The following is a 21,109-nucleotide window of genomic DNA, read 5'->3' on the forward strand; positions in this document are numbered from 1 at the left end:
ATCTTGATAAAATGATTTGTCAAAATAATCAACAAAGACTTTAGAACATAATTTGTTTATTATAGTTATTCTGAACACATTTCCTGATAAATTAGGATTGTAAGCTTATGAGTGCTCAGTAGTAGTGGCAGTGTACAGAGGTATATTTTATTCTCAAACATTGCTTCAAATGAAAACTGGCATTTTCTTGTTGATTTAGACAATTACACTATGATTTCTGATCATAATACTTCTACCTGCATAATCTTGACTATGAAAAAAAAAATTCAATCAAGGATCTGTATGTCCAGAAGTACAAAGTGGAAGTGACACGACTGAGGTTGAGGAAGGTGAACAAACACAACCAAACAAGGAAGGCGATTTAGATCTTTGCTTTACAAAAATACAGTAACCTTCATTGCTTTGATTTATTGGGTATGGTAAATGAATCCAATAGACTCCATGTGTTTATCGGAGCCTCCTGCAAATTGCTTATTATAAGGTGGTTTAACTTGATTTAGAAAATGTTTAAATCAAGTTTAGAAAATGTAGAAAATTTCAGATTGTGGCTGTAATCCTTGTCGAAATCTTTGCAGAGAGAAAAAAAAAAGAAATTTGTGTAAAAATATAGTATAAATTCAATAAAACGTGTCATTTGGGTTGCCTTGCTACAAAGTCTCTTTTACAGACTCCCTCATTTGTTTGTAGTTGATGCGTCTAATACATTTAACATAAATAACAAACAATCTAAATGATGTCAATGATACTCATCTGTTCACTTTGCAAAGAGAAGCATATAAACACAACAGGGATACTATGGGCACATACAGTAACTTTCATTCTAGACTTTCTTTTTATCTTTCAGTCTTCTTAATCTCTAAAAATGTCTTATCTGTAATGGAAACACATATACAAACACAGGGTGACAAAGCCAAAGAGTTATAAAATATTCATCAAGTGGTAATAGAAGTGTATGTTATCTACAATATTATAAATCATACTCCCTGATAAAAAGTAGCTCTGTGTACTGTAGCTATATAAGTGACTACTACATTAAAACAAATTCTAATATATCAAATATTTGTCAGCTTATCAACTTTTGACAGGTCCCTCAGTCTTTTGTCCCTTCCTTAAATCAAAACAGTCTTGTTATTTGCGTCTCCTTCAGTTTGCTGTACAACTTTTGTGGCCGTGCATCTACATTAAACTATCACCTTGAACCTCGGCGCACTGTAACAGAATCTGTCTCTCGCTCTCTCTCTCCCAAACAATCCCCTCATCTTCCTTCCTCCTCTCCCCGTTACCCTCCCACATAATTTCCCCTACATCCTGATGATTATCGCCAACCACCACCCTGTCCCACAGCTCACCCTCTCCGGGCAACTGTACGTCTTCGTCAGCGTCCCTGCCCCACTGCACGGCCTGCTGGGGAGCTAGGGTGGCTGTGGAGGCCAGAGTGGTGACAGAGCTCAGGGTGAGGAGGGTGCTCTGGGGGTACGCAGGGGCCATGGGTGTGACAGTGTTGGCAGGAAAGGTGGACAGCTGGATGAGCTGCGGGTGGCTGGTGCTGGAGAGGTGAGCTGGAGGAGCGGTGGTGAGATGGAGCAAGGTGGGGGCTTGCTGCTCATGCGCCACCCGCACCACGTGATGCGTGGGCAGTTGGAGGAACTGGCCCTGAGATACGTTAATCTGAGTCTGTGGAGCGAGCGGGAGCACCACCTGCTGCAGAGGAGTGAACGTGCCGCTCATTGTTTTCTGACTCTCCTGGCTGACAGAGGGCTGGTCAGCCGAGGTGAGCACTGGGACAGTCTCTGAGACAGTATCTGAGACGGTCTCCGGGAGAGTCTCTGGGACAGTCTCTGAAACAGTCTCTGGGACAGTCTCTGGGATTGAGGTGGGACAATTTATTACTGAGCCCCCATTAGCTGCCAGGGCTTCAGCTATGAGCACCTCGGGGTGGCTCTTAGCCTTGTGGGCAACAACAGAGTCCTTTTTCTCAAACTTTCTGTTGCAAATGGAGCAAGAGAACTGGTAGGAGGCTTCTGCGTCATGCTTCTTCATGTGCCAGTTCAAGGAGGCCTTCTGGCGGCAGGTGAAGCCACAGATCTCACACCTGCCACAGGGTGGAGACAAAGAACAGGTTATAGTCCAAACTGACTTCAAGTCAAGTCTCAAGTCTCATGTGACACTTGGCCTCCACCTACACTGAAACTTATCACGGATTAACAAAAACAACAACAACAAAATATTATTGAACAATACAAGGAACTGAAATGGACTTATGCAACTGAGTTCCTGCTTGGTGAGGCTGTTTTACAAATAAATAGTGTGGTGACCGGAAGGGCTTCAATAAGAAACAATGAGTTCAATGTGTTGAGGTACCTGAGCCAAAATATATTATTTTAAGTATATCACCACCTAAACTTACATTAGAAATAGACAGATATCTATATAGGATACTTAGAATTGCAGCTATGAAGAGCTGAAGAGTTAGAAGAGTCAATGTCCTTCCTTTTTTTTTTCCTTTTCTTTGTGTATGTATTATTACATTAAGTTATTTGTTTTATTAGCCCCCCCCCTTTTTTCTTTATTATTAATATTTCACACTACAAACATATAAATGTTATAGAAATTATGTAGGTATGAAAAATATATGTATAACTCTTGCACTCCTACAATAAAGTATATTAAAAAATGTGTTGATTATCTTTTCTATTGTTCTGAAAAATCAGTATTTTTATGTAGTCTTATAAAAAAAAAAAAAAAAATCCTCAAAACATAAAAACTAAGTAACACTTAGAATGTTTGTAGTTAACATTAAAGGAAGAATTAAGGAGAATTTGTATTGTTGGGTTATTTTAATAAATCTTACAAAGAAAAAGGAAAGTAGGCTGAACTGAAATTATGTGCTTCCTCCTTTTCATCAGGGACACAAGCCAGATTATCAAGTCTTTGTTTACGGTTAAAGATCTTCCTTGTTCCCAGCACGTATCATGGCATGACATTGCAAAAACAGTTAAGCCTACTTTCTACTTACTGTATTGGTTTCTCTCCTGTGTGGATCATCCTGTGCACCGCCAGGTTATGGGAGCTCTTGAAGGCACGAGCACAAAACTCACAGATGTAGTCCCTCTGATCTGAAAGACAGATCACAAACAGAAATAAGCAAACTAAATAATAGAAAAGAGACTGAAAGGTTTTTAATTACCATCTCTTGGCTAGATATGTCCTACTACACATTTAAAGCAGCTGGTCTAATCATTTTCATAAACAAATGCAAATAAACATAACGTGCAGTCCCAGTTTAAACAACATGTAAATGAACACCTGTGCCCTAAACATCACCTGTGTGGTGCTTGGCGTGGCGCAACAGCTGTTTCTGCAGACGAAACAATCGCCCACATGAGGGGTGATCACAGACGTACTTCTTTTTCAGCAAATGCTGGTATTTTATATGGTGCTGAAATTAAAAGATGAGAGAAAATCAGAAGCAGGTACAATGACACTCATAGTTCTTTACAGGTGAAACTATTAAATGATTTAAAACGTTTACTGGTTTCTTTACATTATGGTAAACGAACTCTGCCTCTGATGCTTTGCACCTTGAGGTAAGTTCAAGATCTAAAATAGAAAGCAGTACTATATATATACACATTTTATTTCCTTGTTACAGAGCCAAATGCCAGACAGCGCCTTTAAATATATACAGGGTTGTCATGGCTACACTTGACATAATGGCAAACCTGTAGGTAGCGTGGGTGAGCTAAGACAGTACCACAGCCCTCCATTTCACAGCGAACATACTGCACTGGGGGCTTCTTCCTGTGAGCACAAAAAAGAGGAAATATCTTTAATAATTAAGTAATACTGGTTACCTATAGTTAATCTCGTAACTGACCCTCTTACCTTCGTTTAGGTGGCCGAGGTGCTTTGTCATCTTTTTGTTGTCTACCTCGCCTAAAATGAAAACAAATTCAATTAGAGCCAGAAACCTTCATCTCTCGGCACCACACAATTAAATTCAGTCACATTTGCTCAAGAGTTCATTGTTTGGCATCAAATCCAACAGGTGGCCTTTTCTCTGTTTCTAGGTGGCAACGTGTATTGTGATTTTGTGTGTTAACTGTAATGTTTAAATGTTTTATTTTTTTTAGCATGACAAAGCTTGTATACATCACAATTTTCCATTCACAATGTTGTCTGTCTGAAAACGACAGTCAGGTGCCCAACTGAACATTGAAATAGGTTTTTCTTGCCAAAATCATTCCTCCTGTTCATACGGGCCACTAATAACAATGAAAGTGATGTGGGCTAAATTCCGCAAGGCATGGCGAGTTTATTTGTATAACACATTTCAAAAATGAGGCAATTCAAAGTGCTTTACATAGAGCATAAAAGGCATCAAGACAGGATATAAAAGCAACACAAGTAAAAAGACATTTAAATACAATTTAAAAAGTGTTGAATTTGGAAATAAAAAGAAGCTAAAAAGGAATGACAGATTAAAAAAGGAGAATAATAGATGCAGTGCAGTGTAAAATATTAACCCTCAAATTTGGTTTAATAAAAGGCAGCAGCAAAAAGAAAAGTCTTCAGCTGTGACTTAAAAGAGCTGAGAGTTGCAGCAGGGCTTTCAGTTTTCTATCCTAGACCCCCTAAGAGGTCTAGATGGTTCATAATGTAGCAGCAGATCAGAGATGTATTTTGGCCCTAAACCACTCAGTGCTTTATAAACCAACAGCAGCATTTTAAAATCAGTTCTTTGACAGACAGGAAGCCAGTGTAAAGATCTGAGAACTGGAGTTATATGATCCACTTTCTTGTTCTTAGTGAGGACTCGAGCAGCAGCGTTCTGAATCAGCTGCAGCTGTCTGATCGATTTTTTAGGGAGACCTGTAAATATACTGTTACAGTAGTCGAGTCTACTGAAGATAAATGCACTTCAGTTTTGTCTTTGTTTAATTGAACAGGCCTCCTTCTGTGCAAAAATGTATTTAAAAGTTTATCTGAAGCTAATATGAAGCTTCAACCATCCAAATTAGTCAAATCAAGTAGATATCTTTCAACATTACAGTCTTTTTAGTGTCAAAGCCCCTCTTTTTTTTTTTTACTAAACTTCCACCGCAGCTCAACAGGGAAACACAAAGAGGGAATTAGATGCTAAAAAGACTGTAAACGTGTCAGATATCCACTTGATATGACTAACTCAGTCTGCTGAAGCCTCATATAAGCTTCAGGTAAACTTTTAGATGCTTTTTTGTTGACACTCTGTGGATTTTGTCCTCCATCACATTCAAATCTTTTAATAGCCAGTATGAGCAAAGAAAACCTCTTTCAGTGTTCATAAGGACACCTGACTGTTGTTTTAAGACAGACTTGAAAAATTGTGAACCTATCCTTTAACTTCATAAAATCTCAAATATGATCATTTGGATTTAGAAAAATGCTGAAAGTAGACTTCAGTCACAGTCAGAAAAAAGAGGAAAGTGAAACGTATCAAACATCAGCTTATCAGTAGCCACCTTTACATAGACTGTTCAAGCTGGGAATGCTGTGTCTTTATTCTGCCTCACTGATCTGTATACAAGGTATGGACGTGGAGTCTGGCTGCAGCAATAAGATGGCTAGGGAGTTAGTCACAGAGCCGGATTGACTTCTGTGTAAAAGAGACGGTCGGCATTCGGGACAGAGAGCTGACGCTGTTACACGTCATTCCTCTGTATTGTTAACTTCCTTCACGGTGAACTTTGAACACTTGGAACGATTTGGTATTGAAACGCAATTAAAAAACAAGATCAAGGAAAAGAACGCGCTGTGTTGACCGACGTTGTGTCATCATGTGACTTTGTAACGTGTTCCTCTTAGACTTAAGAGTTACGTGCACTGATGCTAGATTGTTCAAAAAGTCAAGGTGTTCCTAAAAATCTATTATTTTCTCTTACTTACTTCCTTGGTGGTTCTGTGTTATCTTCCACTTCATCTTCACTTCGCAGAATGACCTCAGAAGATTCCTCCATCTTAATGTCACTTCCTTCTTCATCCTTATCTGATTCCTCTTTCTTAACCTCCTGTTGTAAGAGTGCTCGTCGCCTTGATTTTTCCCTAAGGAGTAAAGGAAAAAAAAAAAGCATAATTTACTTTAACATTCTTCCTGATAGTTTTCTTAATATGATGAACTTCAAAGTAACACTCATGACTAATACTCATTATGGAGAGGCAGTGAGCTCAACGTACGTCTTTGTCTCAGGTTGACAGATGACATCATTTGGGTCATCTCTGAACGGTGAGTCCTCACTGAGAGCCACATCTGGATCTGCAATGCTAATACGGACATCAATACCATAGTGACCACGATGAAATCCACATAACCAAACCAAACAGAAGTCCAACATTCCCTCTTTTGCTCATTTAATAAACTGTATACCACTCACTTGTCGCTTCCGTTCAAAGCACCTGACTCCTCCCCTGAAAAACAGACGTAAAGATTTTGTAATTTCAGTTTGAGATTATTGCTGTTGTTAAATATTTGGCAGCCTCATTTCATGACATTTACAATGGTTTGCATATAAAACATAATGAAAAGAGCCAAAGTGGTCTTTTTCTTACCACATGATGAAGTCTCTACCTCTGCTTCAGGTTTGCATGCTGTTGCTGCTGCGGCACGTGGGGCTCTGTTTGGAGGTCTCTGATTGCCCCTTCTAGACTTGGACAGCTTTGGTCCTAGAGTGCGTTTGGAAGCTGAGACAGTCAGCATGTATTAGTGACAGGTGAATTAAAATTGCCAATATATAACTCATAGGTGGGACAGACTGAAAATTGGTGTCTTTTTGTACCTTTTTTGGATGTGGATTTCTTCACGGTGGCACTGTGTGAGAGAAACACTATAGTAAGAGATAGCTTCATACAAATCAAAATAAATCTAGTTTAACTTGAATACACAATATGACCTTTGACAATGATAAGAGTGGTATAACAAGGGCACAGACGGGAAAACAATGCATACAACTTATTTGTTTTGGTTTCAAGATCTGGTTTACCTATAGCTTTAAGAAACCCCAGTGATATAAAACACTTCCGACAATCACAGCCCCAAGCCTTGCAGTGCAACCTCAATAGCACCCAGTAATGACTATTGCCTCAGACAAGTGTCTTGCAAGTGATGTTGATAAGCTATCTCGCTGCAAAGGAAGTGAACAGAAAGTGCATTAGTTCAGGTGCCTTTGTGCACGCACTTACTGCATGACAGGTGCGTTTTTGGAGCGAGATCCTGCAGGTCTTCCTCGTCCACGTTGCACACTTGTAGGTTTTTTCTGGTGAGTGGCACTCTTGGACTCATCAGTCCTGCCAGCTACAGCCCCCCTGGCTCGCAAAACACGCACAGATCCCCCGGTATCTGACCGGGAGTCACCGTAGTCCAGGGAGGACACCGCGGTTTTTACCCGTCTCTTGCTTCCCCTTCTCCCGCTGGACGGTTCAGTCGAGTCCGGGGACGGGTTTGCGGCCTCTGTAGGACGAACACCGGTGTCTCCGGTTTCCTCTGTCCCAGGACGAGTGCCTGAAACCTCGTCTTCACCCGAGTCCATGCCGCTCTTAACAAATTGTTCTGACCCGTACTAACTTTGGGTATTAATTAGTAATGCACATTTGAAAATGTATGAAGACCGTTGAAGGCCCCAGTCAGACCAGTTTTGTTAGCTCGGTCAAGAGTGAATTTTCAGTCACTACGAAAGCATTTCATTAACTAACTTATTAAGATAAAAGTTGCGTTGTATGAACAATAACATTTTACAAACATTCAGCGCAATATACTTCTTAAAGCTATAGCAAACCTCAAATTTCTTTGGCCGATGTAAGGACTGTTTGGGAAGCGTCTCCTTTAAGACTAGCAGCAATAGCGCGGTTATGCGAAAATGTTATGTTTGAACTCACGGGCTTCCATACTAGTTACAAGGGTGGTTGTGGGAAATGTAGTTATCACATGCATAACTCCGTAAACACTTTTCACATTTAGGCAGTTTACTAAACCTGTTATGACATTAATCTGTCTGTTATTTTCGTTCTATGAATAAGTAATACTACTATTAATTAAAATATATGGCACACCTTAATTATATCTAAAATAATTAAATACAACGAATGAATATTAAGTATTTTTTTATTCTTATATCTTATAGCTTTATATATGAAATAATTAAATGCTACCATTAATTATTAAGTTAAAAAATCTAATAGGATTTGGCTATAGCCTCTTTTATTATATGGCACACATAAATTATATTCTAAAATAATATCCTTTTTAAAAAATAATGCAAAGGAGGGATCAGAATCTTAATAAGAATTGAAATCTGTTAATCAGCCAAGTATGCAAGCATACAAAGAATGTGTCTTGGCGTTTGCTCCCACAAATTCAACACAGAAGAAGAAAAATATAACAAGAGCGTGGTCATAATAATAATACACAAAGTAGTACTAAAATTAAATGACATTTTTAAAATCTTTCTTTAATACTTTTTATTTTATTTTATTGTCCTCATAGCATTTCATACATCTGCAGTATACCATAAATCCATAATTTTTTCTTCTATCAAAATTTCCCTATTTCATCCTTAAAAGAGGAAGGAGAAAACAAGAAAAGAAAAAAAGAATCCAAAATGAAACAAACAGCAATTTAAAGCTGAGACAAAGACAAAGACGAAAACAAAACAAAATTTCAGAAAAAAAATTAAAATCTATTTACAGAATGTAGTAATAATAGTTTTAAACCGGGATATAAAATTTGAAATAAAATATTCACAAAGGAAATATGGACTGCACTATGGACCAAGAAATAGTTACAAGTGCAAAAATGAAATGGGACACGTGCAATAAATAATTAAATTATGCAACAGTGGAAGTTGAATGCAATGTAAAATGTTAAGTCCAGTTTGATGAAATATATGAAAGTGACAGGTGCAGAAATAAAACAAAGGATATGAAATGTAAACTCCAGTTTGATAACTTGTTAGATAATTTGCTTGTGTGCCACCTGACCCTGGAGGAATGCAGCTGTTCAATGGGGTTGGGGGGTGAGTTTGCAGTCAATGATGTTCTCAGTTAATCTGCAAAGCGGGACAAGATAGCGTCAGCTGATAAATAAAGTTTTACCCGAGGTGTGGCTGTGTCACAAAAGGTCAAGAGTAAGGGGACTGCATGGTGGATGAAATGATAAATACAGACACTCTCCACACATGAATGACAACAATGTGGCAGGTTTAGGTGTGGCAAAGACTGAGATCCTAAGATTTGACGCTTAGGAAAATGCAGACTTACTCTTTCTCTTCAGCGCCAGTATTATGTTATTAAAATTCTATAATTAACTTTTGTATTCTTCAATAGGCACACATGTGATCACTCTGGCTTTTCAGGTTTGAACACACCTTTTTATAAACTCAACTGTCATCTAATGAAACTTATGACTAAAGTAATCATGAGTTGCTTAATGAACTGCAGCAGTTCAAGGAATTACTAATGCCAAGGTGCCTTATTGAGAAGCATGAGCAAAGACCAGATTTGCCAAATTCCCTCCAGCCTTAAAGATACAACAGCCTTAATTATTTTTGGTGCCAAAGAAGAATGATTAAAAGTCAGTTCTCAATGTGAATCCCTCATGTTAAAGACCCAACCAAGCCAGAAATATTGGTGGACTTAGACCTAAATTCTAACATCTACATTAAGACAATCACAAAATCTACCTACCATCGCCTTTAAATACAACAAAATGAAAGTATTTATGTCTCAGCAAGACTTAGAAACATGTGTCATGAACGGTGATGCTAGGGTCCTCTCTGAGATCAAAAAGGTCATTGATTTGTTGGTTTATAAAGAACTGAATGGTTTAGGGACAAAATACATTTCTGATCTGCTGCTATGTTGTGAACCACCCATGTTCAGATTAGCCCACAGTTCCAAGGGTCAAAACAAAACAGAAGCATTGTTCTTTTTTTTACGTACATATCTGTGTTAAGTCTAAACATCTTGTAATGCAATACATCTGCGTTGTCATCTTCCGCCTATCTGTTTATTGTTGTATTCCATTTTAGCTCACTTTCATTTTCATTTATTTTAAAATCCTATTTATCCTATTTTCATGTCTTCTGTAAATCACTTATTTGCTCCACTTGTTGTCAAAAGGTCCTATACAAATAAACTTTGCCTTGCCTTGTCTGCCAAAATTCAGATCTTCACTGACAAAATTCAGAAAATTAGACAAGCAGTCAGTGCCTTCATATCAGGTGCAGGATGTGTGTTGTCCCTGTGTCCACTTCAAATCAATTTGAGTAGTATGACACAATTCCAGCTGATCAACCACAAAAACCTAGAGGACATTATACAACATCTGAAATCCTCCTCTTGCTGCCTTGATATTCTGCCTACAGACTTTTTCAAAATTGTTTCTTTTCTTCTACAGATTGTCAACACATCTCTTCTCTCAGGTGTCCTCCCACAGGCCCTGAAAACACTCAAAAAGAACACTCTAGACACTTCACTAATGAGCAACTATAGGCCCATATCAAACCTTCCATTTTTAAGTAAAATCAGTGAAAAAGCTGTTTTTCAACAGCTGAACAACTTTGTGGCACTAAACAACTGTTTTGATGTCTTCCAGTCAGGATTTCGACCACATCACAGCACTGAGACTGCTTATGTTAAGGTCTTCAATGACATACACCTAAACACTGACAATGGCAAAATTACAGTCTTAGTATTACTGGATCTCAGTGCCGCATTTGACACGGTTGACCACAACATATTACTAGACAGACTAGAAAACTGGATGGGACTTTCTGGCACAGTACTGAACTGGTTTGAATCCTACTTTGCTGCTGCCTTTTATTAAACCAAATTTGAGGGTTAATATTTTACACTGCACTGCATCTATTATTCTCCTTTTTTAATCTGTCATTCCTTTTTAGCTTCTTTTTATTTCCAAATTCAACACTTTTTAATTGTATTTAAATGTCTTTTTACTTGTGTTGCTTTTATATCCTGTCTTGATGCCTTTTATGCTCTATGTAAAGCACTTTGAATTGCGTCATTTTTTAAATGTGTTATACAAATAAACTCGCCATGCCTTGCGGAATTTAGCCCACATCACTTTCATTGTTATTAGTGGCCTGTATGAACAGGAGGAATGATTTTGGCAAGAAAAACCTATTTCAATGTTAGCATTTAACACTGAACTGTAACTTTTATTCTCCTGTTTTATCTGTCTTATTCTTTTGTTTAGCTTATTTTTATTTCCAAATTTAATACTTTTTAATTGTATTTAAATGTCTTTTTACTTGTGTTGCTTTTATATCCTGTCTTGATGCCTTTTATGCTCTATGTAAAGCACTTTGAATTGCCTTGTTGTTGAAATGTGCTATACAAATAAACTTGCCTTGCCTAAAACTCTGACTGCTCCAGTGGTGCTGCTCAGTGGCCAACAGATCAAAATGTGGTTGCACTGGGCAGCCTCCAGGTGTGAATTTGTGCGTCTGTGTGAGTGGGTATTCTTGGAAAAGCAGCAAAGAAACAAAAACCACCTTAACAAAAAAAAATGTATTATATTGTATTGTATTGTAAAATGTATTTTTGTTGTTTCTAAACTTGAGTCTCAATGCTGAACAAATGCCGCTTGAAATGTCAACAGCTATCAGCCACAGAATCAGGACAGTGAATTCCAATGAGTGCGTCATATCAGGGTTAATTCATAGGGATTTTTTTTGAGTGGGCCCATGGCTGCCTTGTGTCAAAATGAAACAAAGTAGTACAGATACGATTGTTCCTGAGAAGGATGCACCTCATCCTTCTTGCTACTATCAGCTACCATCAGAACATGTTTATAGCAAACTGAACATTTTAAATAGTGAGGAATGGCAACAGCTTCCTCAAAAGATGCCTACTTGTTTTGTAATTTTTACCAAAGAGAAACAAGTCATACAACAGTTATCAAATTAATAGCAAACTATTATGAGAAATAAGCTAGGAGTATGCACGCACATCCAAGCCAAAAAGGGCAAGTGCTGGGCTGAAAGTAAGCAAATGTTGAAAAAAAAACAGATAAACAGCTGCAAACTGCAGGGCTCCAATGTCCACTTATAATTTATTACACCAAGGTGACATTTTGAGCACTACTGCTCTTCATCAGACTCAAGTGACAAAGCCAAACACCATCTTAAACATGTGCATGAATACAAGTCATATGATGCAGTCACTTTTATAAGAAATAATAAATATGAACACGCTGGAAAGCTTCCTTTCTACTTAGTCATGCCTAATCTACATACAGCAGCCTTTGCTTGTCATGTTGTTCGTCACTTCCCTGAAGTGGACTGGCAGTTATAGCAGGTAGAACTGGTTTCAGGAGACAACCTATGTTTGATGATAGTCCTCCTTTGTTACTTTTGTTTACCCTTATCATTGCGCTGAAGATTCATGCAAGATGACAGATCATTGGTGTTGATAGGTGAGTTTGATTTTCAGATTTTGTAACTCACAATCTTTAGATTCTTTGGACCCGTTTGAACTCCTTCATCTGTCAGGGGGCTGTCACAAAGGTCCCAGACCAGATTCTAGCGCAAGAGAGTGCTTGTTGATAAGTACATAAGTGTAGTCCTGTCTGACTGTGTTTGAATAGAAATTAAATTGAATTGAAGTTATTTGATAGTCTGCAGCATCGATGCTGCCGTTGCTAAACATGTTTTGATTGCCTGAATGTTACTATTTTCTTTTGCCTCCTGAAAAGTCTACACATTTTAGTTCAGCCTGTTCGCAGTAGTTTTGTTTATCATATCATTTCAGAAATAAATTATGTATTTTAATAGTTTAGTAGTTTAATAGATTGATTCTGACATACATGTAATTTCACACAATCATTTAAGGAGAGATTTCACATAATGGAAATATGACAAACTCTCCCTGATATGTTATTTGCATCCCATTTGTCTGTTTCATCATGTGTTGCTTCAGTGAAGGCATTAAAAGCAGTATTAAATATAACACTTCCTCAAATGGGACTTACAAAACAGATCACGGTTACTGTCGTGAAAAATGCCACAACTGCCAAACTTGACAAATAAATTGTCTTCACAAAAATCTACACAGCTACAGGGACTTTCTAGTAGTTATTTTCCAGTCTTGTCTTTGCGAGAAATGCGTATGACATAAACAATAGCTGTGTGACATTGAAGTCTGCCAGTGACCATACCGGCTCATACCAACATACCATTGAGTCAGCATGCAAATTAACAGAGCCCTGAAACTGGATCATTTAAATTGAATGCAGCTGTTGAGTTTTGGTAATTACACCTGTGCTTCTCTTGCCATGACATGTCAAAATGTACTGTAATGTCTAGATGTACTGAGCTGTTGCATTAGATTGAATACCATAATAAGGTGTTTTTGTTATTTTGCCTCTTGCTTGTAATTATTATTTTGTACATTTCCACGGTAGTTTTTCATGTCATATTATTAAGTTTTTAAATACAAAACCTGTGCTACTGACTCTTGCATTAAATTAACCATTTCATCACCTGACAAATATACAAAATAGATAATAAAGGTGATGCTTTTGAGAGATTATTTACAGACTTCATTTTTCCCTGTGGGTGTCAGTAAGCAGAATGACTTTAGGACACTGCAGGTAGTTTTCATGCATATCATACAAAAATGAATGTCAATAAAGTTGAGAAAAGTGAGAAATAAGTCCTGGGTCCTCCACATATGCTGATTATCTAGAGACAGAATCATGAATAATATTGTGCCAGTTTGCCATGCAATCCGCAACATATTATCTTAAGTAAGTATGGCATAGACAAAAAGACGCAGAAACTAAGTATGCAAGCCATGTAAAATATGCTGTTCTATTCTCATTGGCTGCAGAGTGTCCATTAATTCCTAATAATGGACACCTACCAAGTAGTTCCAGTGAAACTGTCCGTTCACCGTTCTAAATTAATGCACTAGCTAAAATGAGCAACCATAATGACAGGGACACAGTCAAAGCCTCCCTTTACAATTTATTGCAACACATTAACAAGCTAACGTCTAGCTAACATTGTTAGCTTTCTGATTCATAGCAGAGCCAAAGGGTTTCTATGAGCTGAGTGGACTATAAATATCTCCCATTGCCAAGTCATATCTAAGTTTCTTCCTGTTTACTGGAGTAGTGAACAATGTTTCCATTGCATAAGAACTGATTGTTCCAGGTATTAGTCAAACCTCTCAGATGTTACCAGAGAAACTGAGTTATGGCTTGTGAAAAACTTTAGATTTTGATTGCAAAAATATAAATTAATGGGGTTTTTTTCTTTGTCAAGTGACCACGTTATAAGCAGGATCATGACCCTCTACGGGCATTATCCCTTACATAGATAATAGGAGACAAATGCCTTGAATATGTTGCTTTTTGTCTTTGGTTATCAGATATGCTTGCTGCTCATGGATAACAGTCACTTGTCACCATGAATTGTGGATTTTTTCTAAGCCTGATGGCAGGTGAGTCAGGTTTTAGCCCATCAGTTGTTCCATGACATGACTAACTCATAACTAATATGGAAATCCCACGTGAAGTCAAACATATTTAGCAGATTATTGAAATTCCAAATCACTCCATCCTCAACTCCCATGATAAATACTTAGTTAGTTAAGTTAAAAGTTGGTTAGTAACTGAAATTTAAATTCTCCTCACCTTTTGTGTAAGGAAATATAAACTATGATGACGTTGCATCTTTCATCCATAATTTCCAGTTTCCCGTGCCAGCATTTAATTGACATTTGAGAGCTGTCGCTGTAAGGAGACACACTATCAATTTTTGTAGTGTGCCACCAACTACAGAACATCATAGCTCTGTATAGCCTACAAACGTTGATACAAAATATTTTCCTCCATTTTCAACAAGCCCACATTAGCTATCAACCATTAAGATGTCTGCCCCTTTATGACATACTCCACTCAGAGAGTGGAAGCTAGCAAGCTAGGCTAATGAGCTACCACTTGGAAAGTGGGAGCTAGTTAGCCTAGCTTGCTAAATTAGCATTGATTCCTGCTACACATTATTTCTTAAAACACGTTATTATAACACCTGTTGAATGATCAGTAGCTCCTGTATTGTGTTCATCCCACATTACAAGGAGGTGGGACTAGTTACTGCATCGTTAAATACAGAGTAATATAAAGAGTGCTCAAATCAGAGATGGGGCTACACAACCACTAATAACATTGGACCCCCAACTGGTTAAATGAACTGAACTTTTTTTTTGGATAATTACCTATTTAGGAAATAAATGCACAAGCCAAAACAAACATCAAGTATATATATAGGTTTCTCAGCAAAAGATATGTTTATATTTCAGTGTGACTTTAATGTTAATTGCTGCTTTTGCTTATAATAAAGTCAAGCCTTTGGTGTAAGATTAATGGATATGAAAACTATTTTTTCTCCTCACACAGTCTTCTGCCCACCTCACCTCAGGGTCACAGCCTCTATTGAGGTTCCAGAAATGAACTCAACAGATGCTTTGACCAGTATAATACCAAAGGTCAGTGAACTTTCTACACCTCAGTCATTCACCAGGAAATATTCACCTGCACCAAAAGCATGGACAACTCCAGTGACTCCACCCACGGAAGCAAATACATTTACTCCAGCTGGGGAAACAACATCCAGCAAAGTAGGAGCTTCCGTAATGGCAAATATAACAGGTGCCAAAGGAGGAACATCAGAACCAGTGCAGGAAATAAATGTAACATCAACAGTGGAAATTCTCAGTCAAAATATAACCATTGCCAATGTGAGAAGCACTGTTTCTAACGTTACTGCTCACCATGAACCTGCTCAAACCAGTCTGTCACATGATATGACCACAAGCAAACCAGCTTCAGAATCATTAGTGGTAAACCCTAGCACTTCTCATATGGATGGAGATGACATTTTTGTTGGATCTGGTACTTCCACAGTGGTGCAGAATGTGTCAGTAACTGCAACTAAGATCTATAATGACTCCACACAAACTTTTTCAGGCCCAACCAAAGCTCAGTCTAGCCAAGCTCTGACAATGGTTGAGGTCACTTCCCCTTCATCCAACTCAACTGTGGTAAATACAGCGGTACCCAGTGACACCCCTTCAGCATCAGAGAATGAAACTACCATGTTTACAACCCTGAGGTCTGCAGAAAATACAGACATTGTTAATCCACCCATAAACATTCTTAGTACTGCTGCGCCAACCACACCCAAGGCTTCAGACGTCACAGATCACAGCACACCAACCAGCATTCCGCATTTATCACAAACTGATCCAAGTACATCAGCACTCACATTCCCAGACAAAACACAAACAGAGGGGCCAAATTTAACCTTCACCAAATTAAGCAACGTATCTAAGACCGTAACATCATTGAATTCATCAGCCTTGATGAACTTCAAAACCATAAATTCAACTCTAAGTTCATCTGCAACAGAAATAACTTCTGAATCCACTGGAAAACAATCAAATTCAGTGACTCGTGCAACTGTAGCCACAAAACCCAACACATCACCAACACAAAATACTCTATCAGTGACAACAATTTCTGATCTAACTTCAGCACAAACAACACCATTTGAGGCAAAACCAATACACACAACTATCACTTCATCATCACAACAACAAATCACTGAATCTGAGCCAGCAGTGTCTAGCACAACACCTCTGCAAACAGTCGTATCAACCACAATGCACTCTACAACAATAACTCACAGAGCACCTTTGACAGACCAGTCAAATAATGTGCTGACAGAAACCGCAGCTACACCACCAGCTCAAGCAAGTACCAAATTTGTGACAACGGACCCAGTCATAACACAGAGTTCACCATCTGTAGCCACAACATCAGTAACAACACGTCACCCTATTCTATCTACAAAGTACACTACAACGCCAAAACAAACCAAAGCATCATTGGCATCAGCAACTACAACCACACCTATGCAATCCATGGTATTTACATCTGTAAGAACACAATTAACTCCAGTACAAATTCCAACATCTACCACGTCGGCATCAATCACGTCACCAACACATATTCCATCACCCACAACAACAAGACAAACTACTCCACCCACAAGAGTTTACATAGAAACACCAACCCCAATTAAAATACTGACAACTAATTTTGCTACAACACTAACTACAGTATCTGTGGCAACAGTATCCAAAACAACACCAACAGAAATTATACCAACCACAAGTCATACCACAGAACCAGATGGGGTTACACCCATGACAACATCGGCTATCTTACCACATAGCACATCAAGTACATCATCTGTGGAAACAGAATTCACCACCACACCAACAGAAAGTAAAAGAGAAGGAACAACAGCAACAGAAATCAGAGTTGTAACAACACAATCATCAACTCCAACACAAAGTCCAACATCTGTAATAACAGAATTGGTCAACTCCCAAACATCATCATCATCAACAATAGCACTGCCCACAACTGAACAACCAACACAACCTACTACCTCTATCGCAAGATTTACCAGAACACCAACAGAATCTACAACAAATCCCAACACAACACCAGCTGTTGAAGCCGCAATACCACTGACCAATGTAACTGCTGTATCATCAGAAAGTCCTACATCATCAACATCCACTAAAACTTCTTCACCAAACAGTGAGTTGGTGGCACCAGTATCTACCTTAACAATGACACAAACCACAGGACTTGAAATAATAACACTCACTGCACCATCAGCAGAGGCCACAGAGTCTCAGATGACTCAATTCATTTCAACCCCATCACAAACTACAGCATCCACCACAGAGCCAACGGAAACTACAGTAACACAACTGACTATAACATCAACACAAATTGCTGATGTTACCACAAATCACATTACAAAATCAACACAAACGAGAGGATCTGTGCCAACATTGTCCACAGCAATGCCAACAAAATCCATACAACCTGTGATAGAATCAAACATCACAGAAACTACACCAACTGTGGTAACACCACAACAAACTACAGTTAGCAAAAAAACAGAAACACAAACCGTACTTCATACACCACAATCAACAGAAAAAAAACAAACGGATGTGGTAACAACTGACACGACAACACCAAAACACAGCATGCCATTTACAAGAGAGCCAAAAACAGCATCCATAACAGTATCATCCACAAAATCAACCAAATATAACACATCTACAACAAATTCTTCACAATCAACTCCAGTACAAACAGCTTCTGTAACAGGCAGATCACCAAAAGAAATCTCAACTAACACTCATGTATCAACACCAAATCATACAATATCTATACAAAGTCCAGTGTCAACAACAACAGCATCCACAGCAATGCCAACTCAATCCATGGCATCTACAACAGAAACAGTATTCACAACACCAGCAGACACTATGGTATCAACAACAAATAAAAGGGAAAAAGCAACATCTGTCACAACATCACAAATCACTTCAACACAAACTACATTATCTGTAACAGCAGAGCCACAAGCCACAGCTGATGAAATAGAGAGAGGAACAACAAAAATTACAATTGGAACTGCGCAATCACCACTAAGTACAGCATCTGTGACAACAGAACCAGCCACACCACAAACATCAGCATCATTAACAATAGTACCACCCAGCACAGCTGTAAAACAAAGTACTGGATCAACAACAATTCACAGCACAACACCAACACACCGTGGATCAGTGACTACACCAACACAAACAGCACAATCCATGGGAAATGCATTTCCAACACAAACAAGGGGATCTGTAGAAACAATATCCACAGCAACAACAATACAACCAATTTCACCCACAACAGAATTGTCAACAACATCAACACAAGCTACACCATCTGCAGTATCACCACCACAAACATCAACACAAATTGCACCATCTGTGGTAGCACCGCAGCAAACTACAGTTGTAACCAAAGGATCAGTGACTCCAGCACAAAGTACAATATCTGTAACAACAGAACCAGTAACATCTACATCATTAACAATGGTACCATCCACAGCTGAAAAAACAAGTACTGGAACAACAACAATTCACAGCACAATACTAACACACCATGGATCAGTGACTAAACCACCACAAACAGCACAATCCATGGGAAATGCATTCCCAACACAAACAAGAGGATCTGTAGAAACAATATCCACAGCAACACCAATACAACCAATTTCACCCACAACAGAATTGTTAACAACATCAACACAAGCTACATCATCTGCAGTATCACAACCACAAACATCAACACAAATTACACCACCTGTGGTAACACTGCAGCAAACTACAGTTGTAACCAAAGGATCAGCAACTCCAGCACAAAGTACAATATCTGTAACAACAGAACCAGTAACATCTACATCATCAACAATGGTACCATCCACAGCTGAAAAACCAAGTACTGGAACAACAACAATTCACAGCACAATACTAACACACCATGGATCAGTGACTAAACCACCACAAACAGCACAATCCATGGGAAATGCATTCCCAACACAAACAAGAGGGTCTGTAGAAACAATATCCACAGCAACACCAATACAACCAATTTCACCCACAACAGAATTGTTAACAACATCAACACAAGCTACACCATCTGCAATATCACCACCACAAACATCAACACAAATTACACCATCTGTGGTAACACTGCAGCAAACTACAGTTGTGACCAAAGGATCAGCAACTCCAGCACAAAGTACAATATCTGAAACAACAGAACCAGTAATATCTACATCATTAACAATGGTACCATCCACAGTTGTAAATCAAAGTACTGGAACAACAACAATTCACAGCACAACACCAACACACCGTGGATCAGTGACTACATCAACACAAACAGCACAATCCATGGGAAATGCATTCCCAACACAAACAAGAGGGTCTGTAGAAACAATATCCACAGCAACACCAATGCAACCAATTTCACCCACAACAGAATTGTTAACAACATCAATACAAACTACACCATCTGCAATATCACCACCACAAACATCAACACAAACTACACCATCTGTGGTAACATCGCAGCAAACTATAGTTGTAACCACAGGATCAGCAACTCCAGCACAAAGTACAGTATCTGTAACAACGGAGCCAGTAACATCTACATCATTAACAATGGTACCATCCACAGCTGTAAAACAAAGTACTGGAACAACAACAATTCACAGCACAACACCAACACACCGTGGATCAGTGACTACATCAACACAAACAGCACAATCCATGGGAAATGCATTCCCAACACAAACAAGAGGGTCTGTAGAAACAATATCCACAGCAACACCAATGCAACCAATTTCACCCACAACAGAATTGTTAACATCAATACAAACTACACCATCTGCAATATCACCACCACAAACATCAACACAAACTACACCATCTGTGGTAACATCGCAGCAAACTATAGTTGTAACCACAGGATCAGCAACTCCAGCACAAAGTACAATATCTGTAACAACAGAGCCAGTAACATCTACATCATTAACAATGGTACCATCCACAGCTGTAAAACAAAGTACTGGAACAACAACAATTCACAGCACAACACCAACACATCGTGGATCAGTAAGTTCACCAACACAAACTACAATGGTGCTAACAACACAAATTAGAAGATCTGTGGAAATGATGTCCACAAGTACACCAACACAATTTATTTCACCCAAAATAGGATCAATAACATCAACAGGAACTAAAACATCTGTGGTTTCACCACCCCAAAGATCAATGCAAACTACAATTTTAACCACACAACCAACAGCTCCAGCAGATGCTGCACCATCTACAACAACCAATTCAGTTGCATCACAAACATCGGCATCATCCACAGCTATAAAACAAAGTACTGGAACAACAACAATTCACAGCACAACACCAACATACAGTGGATCAGTGACTACACCAACACAAACTACAATGGCATCAACAACACAAACTAGAAGATCTGTGGAAACAATGTCCACAGGTACACCAACACAATCTATTTCACCCACAATAGGATCAACAACACCAACAGAAACTAACACATCTGTGGTTTCACCACCCCAAAGATCAACACAAACCACATTTGTAA

The 21,109-nt window shown here is 38.6% G+C and overlaps 2 protein-coding genes across 2 annotated transcripts; one reads left to right on the forward strand and one right to left on the reverse strand.

The window, feature by feature from the left end:
* Positions 1-39: 39 nt before the first annotated feature.
* Positions 40-7,888, reverse strand: LOC137174338 (E3 ubiquitin-protein ligase ZFP91-like). The gene is made up of 11 exons (XM_067579564.1): positions 7,216-7,888; positions 6,813-6,844; positions 6,586-6,717; positions 6,411-6,444; positions 6,214-6,300; positions 5,926-6,081; positions 3,886-3,936; positions 3,723-3,801; positions 3,325-3,439; positions 3,017-3,116; positions 40-2,092 (listed from the first exon to the last, which is right to left on the reverse strand). Exons 1-11 carry the CDS (start codon positions 7,560-7,562, stop codon positions 1,177-1,179), a joined length of 2,049 nt encoding a protein of 682 aa, XP_067435665.1. The 5' UTR covers positions 7,563-7,888; the 3' UTR covers positions 40-1,176.
* A 7,711-nt stretch (positions 7,889-15,599) lies between these two features.
* LOC137175166 (mucin-2-like) lies at positions 15,600-20,648 on the forward strand. The gene is made up of 3 exons (XM_067580873.1): positions 15,600-15,672; positions 16,022-17,759; positions 19,787-20,648. Exons 1-3 carry the CDS (start codon positions 15,600-15,602, stop codon positions 20,646-20,648), a joined length of 2,673 nt encoding a protein of 890 aa, XP_067436974.1.
* The last annotated feature ends 461 nt before the right edge of the window (positions 20,649-21,109 follow it).

Source organism: Thunnus thynnus, chromosome 22 (assembly GCF_963924715.1).
Source record: "Thunnus thynnus chromosome 22, fThuThy2.1, whole genome shotgun sequence".
In the NCBI taxonomy this organism is placed as follows: Eukaryota; Metazoa; Chordata; class Actinopteri; order Scombriformes; family Scombridae; genus Thunnus; species Thunnus thynnus.

Bases quoted from the DNA above. Each gene is read 5' to 3' on its own strand.
- LOC137175166 (XM_067580873.1), top strand. From the start codon at position 15,600: ATGGACAACTCCAGTGACTCCACCCACGGAAGCAAATACATTTACTCC. The intron at 15,673-16,021 runs GTAGGAGCTTCC...AAACTTTTTCAG, and splicing joins GGGAAACAACATCCAGCAAA to GCCCAACCAAAGCTCAGTCT. The intron at 17,760-19,786 runs GTCTCAGATGAC...TACCATCCACAG, and splicing joins CCATCAGCAGAGGCCACAGA to TTGTAAATCAAAGTACTGGA.
- LOC137174338 (XM_067579564.1), bottom strand. From the start codon at position 7,562: ATGGACTCGGGTGAAGACGAGGTTTCAGGCACTCGTCCTGGGACAGAG. The intron at 6,082-6,213 runs GTACGTTGAGCT...TTTACTCCTTAG, and splicing joins TGTCAACCTGAGACAAAGAC to GGAAAAATCAAGGCGACGAG. The intron at 2,093-3,016 runs GTAAGTAGAAAG...ACCCTGTGGCAG, and splicing joins ACAGGAGAGAAACCAATACA to GTGTGAGATCTGTGGCTTCA.